The sequence below is a fragment of the Amblyomma mixtum genome, chromosome 2 (genome assembly GCF_055824585.1).
Source record: "Amblyomma mixtum isolate Tamu chromosome 2, ASM5582458v1, whole genome shotgun sequence".
In the NCBI taxonomy this organism is placed as follows: Eukaryota; Metazoa; Arthropoda; class Arachnida; order Ixodida; family Ixodidae; genus Amblyomma; species Amblyomma mixtum.
The window spans coordinates 10,136,009-10,153,428 of record NC_143013.1 but is presented as its reverse complement, the minus strand read 5'-3'; the positions used below and the strand labels follow the sequence as shown (position 1 = coordinate 10,153,428).

The 17,420-nt window shown below is 53.5% G+C and overlaps 1 protein-coding gene across 3 annotated transcripts in view; it reads left to right on the top strand.

Annotated features, from left to right (window-relative positions):
* The window catches only part of LOC149358367 (uncharacterized), a 30,988-nt gene extending 14,592 nt beyond the window's left edge, over window positions 1–16,396 (top strand). Inside the window, exons 7-15 of one of the 3 annotated variants that reach the window (XM_089570424.1) lie at window positions 254–544; window positions 626–718; window positions 2,041–5,382; window positions 8,331–12,818; window positions 13,486–13,694; window positions 14,121–14,304; window positions 15,213–15,308; window positions 15,637–15,747; window positions 16,205–16,396. In XM_089570424.1, the coding sequence (XP_089426550.1) occupies window positions 254–544; window positions 626–718; window positions 2,041–5,382; window positions 8,331–12,818; window positions 13,486–13,694; window positions 14,121–14,304; window positions 15,213–15,308; window positions 15,637–15,747; window positions 16,205–16,293 (8,903 nt within the window). In that variant the 3' untranslated portion in view covers window positions 16,294–16,396. Of the gene's footprint in view, window positions 1–253; window positions 545–625; window positions 719–745; window positions 1,745–2,040; window positions 5,383–8,330; window positions 12,819–13,485; window positions 13,695–14,120; window positions 14,305–15,212; window positions 15,309–15,636; window positions 15,748–16,204 lie in introns of those variants that run through there. The other 2 variants (XM_089570425.1, XM_089570426.1) reach the window with 2 other exon arrangements.
* The last annotated feature ends 1,024 nt before the right edge of the window (window positions 16,397–17,420 follow it).

Here is a 17,420-nt window from a genome sequence, read left to right as displayed (position 1 = left end):
ATTCGCTTCCTTTCAACGTGCATAACAGCGACATAAAATCATTCGCACTTAAAGCGTATGGCCTAAAGGCGCATTGTTGGGAGCTGTACAGTTGCTCCAATTTTGTGTTCATTTGTCTGTCACTAAAACACTCGGACAGCGCTTCTCTCGAATCTGAATAAACTTTTCGTGCTGAGCTATTTAATATATGTCGCTCTACTACTGCCATTATCACCCCTGAGCGTGCGTGCATGTTTCCCTCTTCACTTTGCAGGCCAACTCTTCATCGATGGCGTCCCATTCGTCAGCAGGGACGACGGTGCAACCAACGGAGTCATCCACATTGTTAACCGACTGCTGGTGCCACAGAGCGTGATCGAAGACTGCGGCTGCGTACCATCGCACGGCGGCGGGGATAGCCTGCTCACGGGAGGAAAAATCAGCTTCCCTGGAACCACCATCGTGGGCCAGCAGATTCCTGGACTCGTGCAGCACGTCGTGGTGCCCGGCAGAGTGACGCAGACCACCACCCACATCGTGTCTCCGCCCAAGACCGTTGTCCTAGGTCAGCAGCCGCTCAGTGTCTTGCCTAGGCCAATATCGCCCACGGGGCTCGCTCCAAAGGCCCCGACACTCGCGTTCCCAGGTCTCCCTGGCACTCCCGTTTTGCCCGGACTGAGCCCCGGTCAACCCGCTAAGCCCGTCTTCGGCGCTAGGAGGCCGCCCAGTGCTCCACAAGGTTCGCTGCAATTCGCACCGCCCGCGCGGCCACCTAAGCCCCTGTCCGCCCCTGCCGTCCCACCGCTTTCCTTTAATGTAGGCGCTGTTCCCATAGCCCAACCCACCCCCCAATCTGTCAAGCCGCTTTCCCCGCCCACTGTTCCCTCTCTCTCTTTTAGCCCCGTCAGTGATGACCAATCGAATCGTGCTACGGTCCCCAAGCGCGGGCCGCAGTTTACGAAAGGACCGGGTGACATAACCGGACCTAGTTTTACGTTTAAGCCAGCAACAAAGGACACTTACAACGAGGAAAAGGTGAGGCCACTGTCACCGCCTGCAAATCCGCCCGGAACGGCTCCTCCGCTTGAGGTCAGTCACAGAATTCCCCCTACACTCCACGTACTGAATCTTCCGCCACTAAAACCTGCACCGGAGAGATTACCGAAAGAAGGCTCGGCTCTTTTCGGAACGCCTTTCCAAAGAATAGCACCATTGAGGCCCACGAAGTCAAAAGCTCCAGACCAGGTACCCGGCTTGGCGCAAACGTCGCCCGCCGGAGCTGCCGGAGACAAGAAATTCCCCGACCGTTTCTTAAAGTTGAAGACTCCCCTGCAAGATCCCCGCGAGGCCCCGCCGTTATCACCTATATTTAAGACGTTCCCACCATGCGATGACAACTCCTTCCTTGAACTGATCAGCCAGGCACTACCTCCTACTCATCCCTTGAGAAAAGCTGGTGAACCTAAAGTTGTGAACGTAGATCGCGAAAAGGTAAAAGTGCTTTCCATGCCGCTTGAGACGCCATCGCTGCCACGAAGTTCTCTTTTTGGTGGACCAGCTTCAGACACATCACGACCCAAACAGCAACCAGGAGATCAGTATGCATCACCAAGGACACAAGACCGAACGCCATACACGCCCACAGATGACACACAGAGGCCACCAGACACTCTTTCGCCAAAGGCACCAGTGCGGGAACTATTTGGAACAAGAAAGACAACAAGTGGAGACTCTAAAGTGCCATCAAGCATCTCACCCAGCACTGGTGGGTTCAGAAATGTAAAAGATAAACTAATGAAAAACAATAAGAAATCACGAGATATTATTATCGATTTGCGCACACAAAAAATTTGTCAATACACAGCCGTGACATGAATGTCAGTCTGAAATTTTCAACCCTTAGATTACAATACCTTACCAGCTGGTGTTAGGAATGCAAAGAACCTATAGGTTTTGAATATAAGAACGAATACAAATGCTAGCATGCTCACATCTATGGCATGGAACATTCTGATTAAGCCAGATTTCAGTGCTTTGAGCTTTTCACGTTTTTCTTTACAGGCCCTGGGGCTCTGCAACCTCTCCTGCCAGGCCAAGCGCCTCAAATAACATTCCAGATTGGTACTCCAGGACTTCCTAAAGGTCCTGGAGTTCCATCACTGCCATCTGGACCAAAGGGACCAGGAGGTCCACGGGGGCCCGGCGGACCAAGTGGACCAAGTGGGCCATTTGGACCTAGTGGACCATCTGGACCAAGCGGACCATTCGGACCAGGAGGACCAAAGGGTCCAAGTGGGCCACTCGGCCCTGGCGGACCAAGGGGACCAAGCGGACCATTTGGTCCTAGTGGGCCATCTGGTCCCGGAGCACCAAGTGGGCCACGGGGGCCAAGCGGACCTTTCGGACCAAGAGGACCATCTGGCCCAGGAGGACCAAGCGGCCCAAGTGGACCAAGCGGCCCATTCGGCCCTGGTGGACCAAGCGGACCAAGCGGTCCTAAGGGGCCAAGCGGACCATTCGGACCTAGTGGGCCAAGTGGACCAAGGGGACCAAGCGGACCATTCGGACCTAGTGGACCATCTGGACCAGGAGGACCAAGCGGCCCAAGGGGACCAAGCGGCCCATTCGGCCCTGGTGGACCAAGCGGACCAAGCGGTCCTAAGGGGCCAAGCGGACCATTCGGACCAGGTGGACCATCTGGCCCAGGAGGACCAAGCGGCCCAAGGGGACCAAGCGGCCCATTCGGCCCTGGTGGACCAAGCGGACCAAGCGGTCCTAAGGGGCCAAGCGGACCATTCGGACCTAGTGGGCCAAGTGGACCAAGGGGACCAAGCGGACCATTCGGACCTGGTGGACCATCTGGACCTGGAGGACCAAGCGGCCCAAGGGGACCAAGCGGCCCATTCGGCCCTGGTGGACCAAGCGGACCAGGCGGCCCTAAGGGGCCAAGTGGACCATTCGGCCCTAGTGGGCCAAGCGGACCAAGGGGACCAAGCGGACCAAGCGGACCAAGCGGACCATTCGGACCTAGTGGACCAGGAGGACCAAGTGGCCCAAGGGGACCAAGCGGCCCATTCGGCCCTGGGGGACCAAGCGGACCAGGCGGGCCTAAGGGGCCAAGCGGACCAAGTGGACCATTCGGACCTAGTGGACCATCTGGACCAGGAGGACCAAAGGGGCCAAGTGGACCAAGGGGACCAAGCGGACCATTCGGGCCCAGTGGACCAGGAGGACCAGGAGGACCAAGGGGGCCAAGTGGACCAAGCGGACCAAGGGGACCAAGCGGACCAAGTGGACCTTTCGGACCTAGTGGACCATCTGGACCAGGGGGACCAAGTGGCCCAAGGGGACCAAGCGGCCCATTCGGCCCTGGTGGACCAAGCGGACCAGGCGGTCCTAAGGGGCCAAGCGGACCATTCGGACCTAGTGGACCATCTGGACCAGGAGGACCAAAGGGACCAAGTGGGCCATTCGGCCCTGGTGGCCCAAGCGGACCAAGAGGACCAAGTGGACCATTCGGTCCAGGTGGACCATCTGGGCCAGCCGGTCCAAGTGGGCCATTTGGACCTGGAGGACCAAGTGGACCTGGCGGACCGAGAGCTCCAACTGCCTCTCTCTCCTTTGGCCCCAAAGGACCTTCCGGCCCCTCTGGACCAAAGGGACCATTCCCAAGTGGGCCAAGTGGACCATTCGGACCTGTCGGACCTAGTGGACCGAAGGGTCCAAGCGGACCAAGTGGGCCATTCGGCCCTGGAGGACCAAGCGGGCCTAGGGGACCAAGCGGACCATTCCCAAGTGGACCATCTGGCCCAAGAGGACCATCTGGGCCAGGAGGACCAAGTGGACCATTCGGCCCTGGTGGACCGAGTGGACCGAGGGGACCAAGTGGGCCATCTGGCCCAAGAGGACCATCTGGACCAGCAGGACCAAGCGGACCATTTGGCCCTGGAGGACCGAGTGGACCGAAGGGACCAAGCGGGCCATTCCCAAGTGGGCCAAGTGGACCATCTGGCCCAAGAGGACCATCTGGGCCAGCAGGACCATTCGGTCCTGGAGGTCCAAGCGGACCAAGGGGACCAAGCGGACCATTCCCAAGTGGACCATCTGGTCCAGGAGGGCCAAGCGGACCAAGGGGACCCAGCGGTCCATTCGGTCCTAGTGGACCAAGCGGACCAAGAGGACCAAGTGGGCCATTAGGTCCAAGCGGACCAAGCGGGCCAAGGGGACCAAGCGGGCCATTCCCAAGTGGACCATCTGGGCCAGGAGGACCAAGCGGACCAAGGGGACCAAGCGGTCCATTCGGTCCTGGTGGACCATCCGGACCAAGTGGACCATCTGGGCCAGGAGGACCAAGCGGACCAAGGGGACCAAGCGGTCCATTCGGTCCTGGTGGGCCATCTGGACCTGGTGGACCAAGCGGACCAAGGGGACCAAGCGGGCCATTCCCAAGTGGGCCATCCGGGCCAGGAGGACCAAGCGGACCAAGGGGACCTAGCGGACCATTCCCAAGTGGACCATCTGGGCCAGGAGGACCAAGCGGACCAAGGGGACCAAGCGGTCCATTCGGTCCTAGTGGACCAAGCGGACCAAGCGGACCAAGAGGACCAAGCGGGCCATTCCCAAGTGGGCCATCCGGGCCAGGAGGACCAAGCGGGCCAAGGGGACCAAGCGGACCATTCGGCCCAGGTGGGCCATCAGGACCAAGCGGACCTTCGGGCCCAAGCGGACCAAGTGGTCCTTTCGGACCAGGTGGACCTAAGGGACCAAGCGGACCATCTGGACCAAGAGGCCCAAGTGGGCCATTCGGCCCTGGTGGACCAAGTGGGCCCAGTGGACCGAGTGGTCCAGGAGGACCTAAGGGACCAAGCGGCCCGTTCGGCCCTAGTGGACCAGCCGGACCTAAGGGTCCAACTGCCACATTTACCTTCGGATCGAGGTTGCCTAAAGGACCTGGTGCTCCAAGTGGACCAGGAGGACCAAGCGGACCTAAAGGTCCAAGTGGACCATTCGGACCAAGTGGACCAGGAGGACCAAGTGGACCTGCTGGGCCAGGAGGATTTTTGTTTGGGGGCCCATCTGCCACACCTGCTCCTAAGGTTCCAGGCCTCCCACTGCCAGGTGGACCATCAGGGCCAAGTGGACCTAGAGGTCCAAGCGGATCCAGAACACCAACGAGGAAGCCACCTAGCTATGTGCCACTCCCTGGAGAAGTTCCGGGTGCTCCTAGCCTTTCCCGTGGGCCAAAACTGCCAGGCGCTACTGGTGTGACTGGTGCACCAAGGCTGCCAATTGGAGGCGGACCTAAAGGGCCAGCTACCCTTGGCTTCCCACAGCTGCCAGGCGGCCCAGCCGGCGTCGGAAAATTGACTTTCATCAGTGGACTTCCTGTTCCAAAGGCACCAGGTATGGATGCTCGAGTGGATGATAAAATTTTCGGAACTAAAGCAAACTTTAGGCAACAAACTCCCCTCAGTTTCACTATTTCAGGACAGAAGTGCGGCGGAACACGAACTCTACAGTTTACACTACCCTAACCATCATAGTGTGCGTAATATCGAAAAACTTTTGTAAATTTGCAGTATAAAATGTCTTGTGATCATGAATTTTTTACGGACTCCGGGGAAACTTTTTAGCACATTGTTCATTGCAGCTGCATCGGCTCACGTATACCGTCAAAGGCGCCTGCATCCCATTATAGCGCTCAAGGTTCTCAGTCCTCTCAGCAAATGCTTTTACGAGCAATAGCATCACTTTCAAGAAACAAGGTCTCTTGCAAAGAGAGAAAAGATCCCTACCACGCTCGAAACAAAATACTGTACTAAGAGCACCATACATGAAAAAATAGACTCACACTTCTGGGGGGAAATATTCGTAAGCAGTGCAAGATCGCGAGTACAAACTGCAGCATACGCGAATACAGCAGCCACTGCCAATTGCCAAGCAGATATAGCTATTATTATGGGTGAGCTGCAAATCTCTAACTACCACCAGGTGCCTATCTATGCTGTAATAGTTCAAAATTTGCTATGATAATTAAGTTAACAGGTTTAATTAATGAAATTATTCACTCGTTTTCTGACGTCCGCCAACACTAGTATTACTTTGTTGAAAAAGTCATCTCGTTACCTCAAAAAGACTTCTTTTAAATTAGTGGCAGGCTTTTCTGCAACACGTGGTTATATTGGGAGCTCTTGGCATGCACAAAAACGAGCTGTATGGCACAGAAAATTGAGGCCAGCTCCGCCAGCGAACGTTTTTTAGTAAAGGTCTGGTATTTATATAGTTTAAAGTAATTGCGAGCATAGCTTTGTTTTGTTTTATCTAGTAGTTCTTACACAGCACAACTATGTAAGGCCTAAATTGTGCCCTAATGGCTCCAACGGACTTGACAGGAGGCGGAAAGTGTTTCCTGTTACCCTGAAACGTGTGAAACCCTTCATCATCATTTACTGAGGCCTCAAAGGCCTTTGGTGGGACATTGCATAAAATTAAGCGTTTCATTTTGATAAAGCATATAGAAATTTATATAGAAGCTCAGGGTTTCTTGATCGATGGCATTTTTTTGGCTGTGTAGTTTGCTGGTCCATGTGGTAAGTTGACTCTCTTCAATAGTATTTTTAATCTACCGTTTAGGATAAGATAGCCCGAGTACAATGCGAAGAAAGCGTATTGCTGCTTTTCTGCACAGTTCGCGTAAGCCTTCTTTCGTGCCTCCTGGCGATATTCGCAAGCAACGCTAAGTAGGTATATCTTTACCAATAATCGTGTAAAAGGCAGTGATTTCTTATGTTTCACTGCGGTGACAGCTTCAAAACGTAGTTTAGACACTTGATCCGACATCTTATGTCTTCAGGAAACGGTAAATTTGTCATAATATCAGTTGGAACAGAAGCAGGTAACAAGAGTGGGCGTCTAGCAAATGTACTCAATGCTTCATTTGTTTCTGGCGGTATAAATTACCCGAACCGATTTCATAAGGTGCAGTTTTCCTGTGGGAATTTTCGTCTTTCACCAGAAACGCTGCTGCTAACATGGCACTATTCCGGTCAGATGCCAACGACAGCATTGTCGCGCCAAGTTCCTTCCTGTAAGCATGTACCGCCAGGCCAAATTTATATGCTAGCTAGCAACTGCCTCATTACTCGAGCGCGGTGTTCGACATCAGTACAGAACCCGTTGATGAATACACATCACGGGGTTCTTCAGCTCGGTGCACTTATCGTGCTTGTTGCTCACTACAGTTGACAGTAAAAACAGAGCATGCGTCGTGTTCACAAGAACTGGTTGCGTTCGATTTCGGTTATAACATGCCTTCCTTATTATATTTCCACTTACGGATGCGAAAAATTTTAGGTAAAGAATGTTTACAATGTTCGGTGCTTCTGAAGCTACTATCCAGTGTCCAAAAAAACACGAAAATATAAGCAGGAACAGGAGGCTACCGAGTTTCATAATCCATCATGCTCCTGTCCACGCTAAGCTCCTATGCGACCTGTCACCAGCAGGTACCGAAGAATACAACTAGATTGACAGCCACCAGCAGACAGAACGCAAAATAACTTCTTAGGAGCGTGCCGACCAGATCGCAGCACAAAAAAACTTAATCCGTGCACAGCCGAAAAATGACAAAAGAAAGCCTGTAGTCATCCGTGGGCTAAGGGCGAAGGCATCATGTACATTATGCGCCACCAAATGGCGCAGAGGGACTGCTAATAATTTTTAGCCTACAAAACAAAAAATTGAAAACATTACCCATTAGACGAAAACAAATGCTGCCAAATTTAACGGTAGTACCCGAGATAATTATTGACTCAGAAGAAATTCAGGTCTCGACCTCAGAGGGTCACTTACCAGTCCATCCAATTTCTGTTTTTAATAAGTCCGGTAGATTTCGCTCTGTTCGTATTTGTTCAGCTCGAATGGATGCATTTAGCGCTGGAACATTTCGACATAAAGTTCAAGTATTCACTACCCCCGCTCCGACTTTTGACAAGTAATGCAGTCGATATGATTTTGAACTCTGTAATCACTGAATTTAAGTGGATGACGGTGTTGACTAGAATCCAGAGGGCCACAGAAGAAGTGCTTGACAACAGCCAGGTTATTAAAACAGTGTGTGGCAGTAGTATCCATTTCAGCTTTTGACAGTTGCCAATTCATAGAGCTCCGTTTTCAGTCAAATAAGCTCCTTTACCATTACGACGAGATGTACCCTTAAATGAAAAAAGTTGCTTATACTTCCACTTAGCAATTCAATGCAGCGAAAAAATGCAACAGAGGAAGGTATCTCAAAGATGTCCTATTTAAAATAAGAACAGTCCCAAATAAAAATGTTTATTTATTGGTTCCAGGCGCACCTTCAATCACCATCTTCCCTGGTGCACCGGCTGTGACAACCTTTACTACTGGAGTAACAGGATTTATGCTTGGAGGCCCAGTCGGGCCAACTACACCCGGAGGATTTTCGTTTGCATTCCCCGGCCTTCCAAAAACGCCAAGTGGGCCTAGTGGACCAAAGGCTCCATCTGTCACCTTCACATTCGGTCCAAGTGGTCCTTCTGGGCCAGGCGGACCAAGCGGGCCTCGCGGACCAAGTGGTCCTTCTGGACCTAAAGGACCTAGCGGACCATTTGGACCAAGCGGACCAGGAGGACCTTCTGGCCCCAGTGGACCACGAGGGCCAAGTGGACCTTCTGGCCCAAGTGGGCCAAGCGGCCCATTCCCGAGCGGGCCGTCAGGACCAAGAGGGCCAAGTGGCCCAGGAGGACCATTTGGACCCAGTGGCCCGACTGGACCGTCGGGCCCAAGCGGACCTAGAGGACCAAGTGGTCCATCAGGACCAAGAGGACCCACTGGACCAAGCGGACCATTCGGACCTGGTGGCCCCAAGGGACCTTCTGGACCAAGTGGACCATATCCAAGTGGACCAGCAGGACCAAGCGGGCCATTCCCAAGCGGGCCATCTGGACCAAGAGGACCAAGCGGTCCATCAGGCCCGAGAGGGCCCAGTGGGCCAGGCGGACCATTCGGACCAAGTGGACCATCAGGACCAAGTGGACCTAAAGCTCCAAGTGCCACATTTACCTTAGGCCCGAGTGGACCAGGTGGACCCAGTGGACCAAGCGGACCAAGAGGACCTAGTGGCCCAGGTGGACCCAAAGGACCAAGCGGACCAGGCGGACCAAGAGGACCAAGTGGACCATACCCCAGTGGACCTGCAGGACCAAGCGGGCCATTCCCGAGTGGACCATCTGGACCAAGAGGACCAAGTGGCCCGTCAGGACCGAGAGGACCCAGCGGGCCTGGCGGACCATTCGGCCCAAGCGGCCCATCTGGACCAAGAGGACCAAGCGGACCATCTGGACCGAGAGGACCAAGTGGCCCATACCCTAGTGGTCCAGCAGGACCAAGTGGACCATACCCGAGTGGACCATCTGGACCAGGTGGACCAAGAGGACCAAGTGGTCCATCAGGCACGAGAGGACCCAGTGGGCCTGGCGGACCATTCGGACCAAGTGGGCCCTCAGGCCCAAGAGGACCAAGTGGACCAGGCGGACCATCTGGGCCGAGAGGACCAAGTGGGCCAAGTGGTCCATACCCAAGCGGACCAGCAGGACCAAGTGGACCATTCCCAAGTGGGCCATCTGGACCAAGGGGACCAAGTGGACCATCAGGACCAAGAGGACCAAGCGGCCCATCAGGACCCAGCGGTCCTGGCGGACCTTTCGGACCAAGCGGGCCATCTGGACCAAGAGGACCAAGTGGACCAGGCGGACCATCTGGACCGAGAGGACCAAGTGGGCCAAGTGGTCCATACCCAAGCGGACCAGCAGGACCAAGTGGACCATTCCCAAGTGGGCCATCTGGACCAAGGGGACCAAGTGGACCCTCAGGACCAAGAGGACCAAGCGGCCCATCAGGACCCAGCGGTCCTGGCGGACCTTTCGGACCAAGCGGACCATCTGGACCAAGAGGACCAAGTGGACCAGGTGGACCATCTGGACCGAGAGGACCAAGTGGCCCATACCCAAGTGGCCCAGCGGGACCAAGCGGACCATTCCCGAGTGGGCCATCTGGACCATTCGGACCTAGCGGACCAAAAGCTCCAAGTGCCACATTCACTCTGGGCCCCAGTGCACCAGGTGGACCACAAGGACCAGGTGGACCTAGCGGCCCCGGTGGACCAAGAGGCCCAAGTGGCCCATCTGGACCAAGTGGTCCATACCCCAGTGGACCTGCAGGACCTAGTGGCCCATTCCCAAGTGGGCCATCTGGACCAAGAGGACCAAGCGGCCCATCAGGGCCGAGGGGACCAAGTGGGCCTGGCGGACCATTCGGACCAAGTGGGCCATCTGGACCACGAGGACCAAGCGGACCTGGCGGACCATCTGGACCTAGAGGACCAAGTGGTCCATATCCTAGCGGACCAGCTGGACCAAGCGGACCATTCCCAAGTGGCCCATCTGGACCAAGAGGACCAAGCGGCCCATCCGGACCGAGGGGACCAAGTGGGCCTGGCGGACCATTCGGACCAAGTGGGCCATCTGGACCACGAGGACCAAGCGGACCTGGCGGACCATCTGGACCTAGAGGACCAAGTGGTCCATATCCTAGCGGACCAGCTGGACCAAGCGGACCATTCCCAAGTGGCCCATCTGGACCAAGAGGACCAAGCGGCCCATCCGGACCGAGAGGACCAAGTGGTCCTGGTGGACCATTAGGACCAAGTGGGCCTTCTGGACCGAGAGGACCTAGCGGGCCTGGCGGACCGTTCGGACCAAGTGGACCAAGTGGGCCTTCTGGACCAAGAGGGCCAAGCGGACCTTTCGGTCCAAGTGGACCAGGTGGACCATCTGGGCCAAAAGGACCAAGTGGGCCAAGTGGTCCATACCCAAGTGGACCAGCCGGACCAAGCGGACCATTCCCAAGTGGTCCATCTGGACCAAGAGGCCCAAGCGGCCCATCAGGACCGAGAGGACCCAGCGGGCCTGGCGGACCATTCGGACCAAGTGGGCCATCTGGACCACGAGGACCAAGCGGACCTGGCGGACCATCTGGACCTAGAGGACCAAGTGGTCCATATCCTAGCGGACCAGCTGGACCAAGCGGACCATTCCCAAGTGGCCCATCTGGACCAAGAGGACCAAGCGGCCCATCCGGACCGAGAGGACCAAGTGGTCCTGGTGGACCATTAGGACCAAGTGGGCCTTCTGGACCGAGAGGACCTAGTGGGCCTGGCGGACCATTCGGACCAAGTGGGCCCTCTGAACCAAGAGGGCCAAGCGGACCTTTCGGTCCAAGTGGACCAGGTGGACCATCTGGGCCAAAAGGACCAAGTGGGCCAAGTGGTCCATACCCAAGCGGACCAGCCGGACCAAGCGGACCATTCCCAAGTGGTCCATCTGGACCAAGAGACCCAAGCGGCCCATCAGGACCGAGAGGACCCAGTGGGCCAGGCGGACCATTCGGACCAAGTGGGCCATCTGGACCAAGAGGACCAAGCGGACCTTCCGGACCATCTGGACCGAGAGGACCAAGTGGTCCATACCCAAGTGGTCCAGCAGGACCAAGCGGACCATTCCCAAGTGGCCCATCAGGACCAAGTGGACCTAGAGGACCCAGTGGACCATCTGGACCTGGTGGACCAAGGGGACCAGGAGGACCATTTGGACCAAGCGGGCCAAAAGCTCCAAGTGCCACATTTACTTTGGGCCCCAGTGGACCATCTGGACCAAGTGGACCATTCCCCAGTGGACCTGCAGGACCTAGTGGACCTAGGGGACCTAGTGGACCTCTAGGCCCTGGTGGACCTAGTGGGCCAAGAGGACCAAGTGGCCCATCTGGACCAAGTGGGCCAAGAGGACCATACCCCAGTGGACCTGCAGGACCTAGTGGACCATTCCCAAGTGGCCCATCTGGACCAAGTGGTCCAAGAGGACCTAGCGGTCCATCTGGACCGAGGGGACCAAGCGGCCCTGGTGGACCATTCGGTCCAAGTGGACCAGGGGGACCAAGTGGACCTGCAGGACCAAGTGGACCCTTCCCAAGTGGCCCATCTGGACCTAAAGGACCAAGCGGCCCAAGCGGGCCATCCGGACCATTCGGACCAAGAGGACCATCAGGACCAAGTGGACCCAGCGGGCCTGGCGGACCATTTGGACCAAGCGGACCATCTGGACCAAGCGGACCTAGAGGACCCAGTGGACCACTAGGACCTGGAGGACCAGGCGGACCAAGGGGACCAGGCGGGCCTTTTGGACCAAGTGGGCCAAAGGCTCCAACTGCCACATTTATTTTCGGCCCCGGCGGACCAGGAGGACCTAGCGGCCCCGGTGGACCAAGTGGACCTGGTGGACCAAGCGGACCAAGGGGGCCTGCCGGCCCTGGTGGTCCACGTGGACCAAGCGCACCAGCTGGTCCCAAAGGACCGTCTGCTCCTGGCTTGTCTTTGACTCCAAGTGGTGTTGTCGTACCTGGCGCCCCTGGCATCACAAGCATCCAGTTCGGTGGAAGGCTCGTCGGAGTTCCTAAAGTCACTGTTGGTTTGCCTCAGACATCTGTTTTGCTTCAGCCTGGTCGCCAAGTCACATACGGAAAGACTGAGCTTCACATCCAACCTCCAACAACTTACGTTATCCCAGGTCAAGTTGTTACACAAACATTCGGAACAACAGTGAAGACTAGCGGTGTGCCATCTGCTGTGTATGGCATTTCTGGTCCCAGTATTCAGCTTCAGGGCAAGCCACTGGACTTTACGCTTGTGCTGAAAGAGCTGAAGGCTACACGCTACCTCTCCTGGCTGCAGAAAACCGGTGTCCTTCAGCTCATCAATGATGGAGGTATGTCTTTAACTAGCCTAAGGTTCATTGCAATGGCTAATGAAATCCATTTATTTTTACTGGGATGTGCGCGCTTTCGTTTGATATCGTATCTAGCAGTTTAATACGCAAATGAGCATGTGCGACACATTCCACTGAGGGCTCTTTCAGAAAAGCGTGAGGGCCTCCTACATTCGATGGGACAAAGAGATAGTTTCACTTTATATGTGCTAATGAGAGTCGGTGTCGAGAGCTTGTTAGTTCCGTTATGAACACTGCGAATAGATCGAAATGGAGTACTTCCAGGTTTGGCGTCGTATGATTGTTTTTTCTTCTTCCACCCGGGCAACCGATGTAAAACTTGCAATATAGGTATGTAACGGCAACAGAAACAAAAGAAAATTTAGGTGCGGCATCGTCTGAGAATTGCGGTTTTGACAACTAGACAAGATGAGAAGAAAGCACAGACGCTGTTTACCGTCCTTTCGTTCGCACTTAAGCTGTGAACACTAAACTATACGTACAAAACAATGATCGCTGCTGATATCGCTTGTAATCGTAACAAACGTAGCCTATTGCTCTTGGCTGCTATATCAGTACAAAGAAAAGAATACTCGATTGCTCGTTGCTCGTTGCTTATGTGAATGCGTCTCATCACAATTTTTCTCGGATTTTTTCGTCGTTACAGCTGCCTACACCATCTTCGTTCCTAGTGATGACGCCATCGCCCAGATCCGAGGCCAGCTGCTTTCGAAGCTAGAGGGAGACACTCAGCTTCTCAGGCAGCTCGTGCTGTACCACATTGTTCCTGGCCAGGTTACCATCGACAACGACCGCACTTTCCCCACGCTTGATGAAGGAAGCCTGCTGCGGTTCAACAAGTACTTCAACGGAAGGGTAAGCGATGCTTTCTTTAAGCCAAACCTTATCATGGAGCTTTTAAAACCAGGTGACGACAAGAGCTTCCGCCAAAATTTTCTCCTTTTGCATGCTAGACACCGCATCGTGATCTGTGGGGCTTTCAGGTTTATTTAAAGCACCTCTCAAACACCTCGTTTCCAACAGAAACTACGAACCGACGTCAGGTTACAACACTAAACTGGCAACAGGGAGGCACAGAACACACGCACTTTGAGAACGGCTCCTTCAAGTTCAGAGTGGCGCAAAATGCGTTGCAATAATATACACTAAGCGTGGCACCTGAAAAATATTCATCCGGGAACTTAAAACCAGCCTGCTCGCTAAAAGATCGCTGTCTGAAAGCAGTTATGAGAAGCCAGTCATATCTCGCCAACCATAGCGCATTGCGCCCTGTTTTTGCAGGTTGTGACAGCTTCCGGCGGAATCATCGGTCCCAAGAAGCAGCAAGGCAACTTCGTGTTCTACACTATTGACCGTGTGCTTCACCGGCCAGGAGGCAGCATCTTGGACGTCATTCACCAGTCCATCCTCCTGCCGAAGTTGGACGAGGCCATCAAGTTTGCCGGGCTCGAGGAGTACCTTTCCGGTAAGTGTTCAGCGCCTCATTGTTATCGCCGCGACCACCCAAACCATCGCGGTCGTCACTCGCATGAAATGACGCCATCGCGCAGGAAAGTCACGTGAACATTTGTAATCGCTGAGCCATCGGTAAAATACGGGGTAACCTAGCGGGGAATCCCTCACACATGACTATGACCCCTTTACTGATTCCTCATACTCAAGACAGTCGTACATGTGACTTCTGTAAAGCCTGACGCTGAAGCACCTACCCCAACACGCAAGCCCCTTTCAACTTTCTTCTGCCTGTCGCTCCTGTTATTGTGCAGCACGCTGTTGCATTACCAATCGCGGTGTATTGTTTTGTGCTCAGTTTCAGAAACAACACTCTATATTGCTAAGCCTACTGCTGCTGGAAGAATCTTAGCAAAGGGACAGCCAGTTAAAAACTCGATGTTGCCGCTCGCACGAGGTATGCGGCGTCTGAAACTATACCTTTACACTACGCTATACTTATGATCATGTGTGCCCTATCTGCAAGCTTTAGCAGGATAACGAAAGTTTCTACGATAGCCCGCCAAGTCGAAAATAAAAGCATTGGATCATCTAAGCAAAGACTAATAAACCAGTGTCGATCGCGTCTCTAAGTGAAATTCAAATAATCTGTCTAGCTCGCATTGCTCCTCTCAGGAGGCGATGTCTCGTCAGATGTTGCAGTTACTGCCACAACTGACACTGTATCCTCAAGCACTCACCAGTTATGTTTTGTTCACCACTTGTCTTAATCTTATTATGTCCCTTGCCATCTACACGGTCTGTACAAGACGGTTTTAGCGGTTGCTATGCCGACACGCACTTCGAGCCTGAGCCGACTAGTTCGTTCCGCCAAAAAACAACGTATAGCTAACGGCGTTTCATCTCACCGTTGCTTTGCAGGCGTCGGACCATACACCATCTTCGCGCCAAGTGACCAGGCCTTCAAGAACGCCGTTGGCATGGAGAACGTACTGCGCGACAGGGAAGCCCTGAAAGGTGCGTATACCGGGACCACTTCCCCAAAAAGGTCATTTTCTCAATATCCGTACACGTGAGAGCGTATCAGACGGATCACGATTGTCATATGTACTAACCTGCGCTAACAGGAAAGAAAACACTTCCAAGTGCCTATTATTCTATTACTTCCTTGTCGTTGGGAGCGTCAAGAAAGACAGACAGTACACTACAAGACCAACTTTCGGCACAATTAGATAAGCAAGGAAGCGCCGACAGCCACAGTTAGGCTCATAGATGCAGCGAAATACTTCGGAAAGTGTGCCTTAGTATGCGCGTACTGACCGTGTATGCTCGCTTCTTTTTACAGCCCTGCTGCTCCGCCACATCGTGCTGGGCACTGTGTACAGTGCTGGAGTCCAGGAGAACCAGGTCCTCAAGACCGTGGGAGGCCTTGAGCTCAAGATGAGCATCATCCCAGGTACGCCCTTTCTCACTTCGTCGTTTATTTCTGCTCTCTTGCTTTGTCCTGGGACGGAACCGTGTCGATGATGATAATGAAAACTAACGCATTTTTGTCAGGTTAAGAGGAAGCACTTCCCGTTTGCATTTCCTTAACACACTAAGTAGGTTCCCAGTGTCTAGCTCCAGCATTGATTTGTTAATGCATGACACATTTGTTTCATTCTACTGTCTGTTCCGATCATGATCAATTGTGCCAATTTAGGGATCTGCTGTTATACTTTATAATGAACGCCTGGTCACCATCAAACGGAGTCTTTACACTTTAGAGGTACTATCTGGAATGTTATAGCTGCATTATACTAGTTTGAATGAACTAAAGCCAAATGCAAGCTTTCGAAACTGGCTGCTTCAAATTTACGACTGGCTCTTCAACAGCTCTAACAAATCGCGCACTTTTTTCTTTTCCTCTTCAGAGTGTATCACAGTGAACGGTGTGAACATCAACAACCCGGACAACGTCGCCTCCAACGGCGTCATCCACGTGATCGACCATTTCCTCTAGGCACATCACTTCACCATAGGGCGACACATGTTTCTGTGTAAAGCTTCTTCTCTCGCCTCTGTTGTTAAAATGTGAAGTAAATAAAGTTATGTTGCATGTGTCATCCACTCTCCGCACTCTACATGCTTCCATTCATGCCGCATATCCCGCGGCCAGCTTCTTCAAGAAGGCTTGACAAAGCTTGACAGTTTAATGCTTGTTCGGGCGCAAATATTCCAGTTGCGCGAGTCTCAACTCGTGGTGAGCGAGGCAGGGATGCACATCACGAATAAAACGTCCGGTATCAAATAGCAGAGCGACAAGAAAGAGCCATCGGAGGCGATACTGCTCTCATATAGAACGTCAGTGCTGGACTGAGCACACTGATGTGCATACAGTAGAGCCTCTTCAAGCCTGCACTGCATAGTTAAAGTTTGCTTCCAACCACTGTTGAGCTAACCATAGGTTTATTGCTTCTTGCACAGCATCTGAATGGGCGTGGCAATAAGCATGATGCAGCTTTAATGAAAAGTTATTGATCGTGGTGGTGCTGGGTGTGCGGTCGTGGTGGTTTTCAGCAAAGGAAAGGTGGAACAATTCTCTCACTCTAAACGGACACCTAACCACGCCATGGGTGAACTGATGAAGGAGGCAATAACAGAGGAGAGAGAGGGGGTCATATATTGATGATATATGAGGATATATGATATTGATATTGACCATCTGGAGTTCAACATGCACTCACACCGCGCAGCACAAGGCCGTTTTTGCCATGCGCCCAAATCGAAATGACTCGAACTGAGCTGTCAAGCTGGAAATGTAGTTCACAAGGCAATAGTTGCTAAAGCGCTTGGTCAGCAAGGATAATTTTCCGCAGACAGACGCCGACACAGGATCAGAAGAGTCCATCATTCTATTCATTCAACCTGAAGTTACTTATATCGGCAAAAAATAAGAGCTAAACCAGAGTAACTGAGCCATCCTCAGGCAAGGCATTAAAATCTTGCCAAGTCAAGCATTGTTTATGAAAATGGCGACTACCAAAAAAAAAAATTGAGACGAACAGAAATGCAAAATTCCAAGAATTGAGGCAATAAAACGAAGCAGCAAGAAAGTACGCTGTGTGCAACTGCATCATCACAATCCGA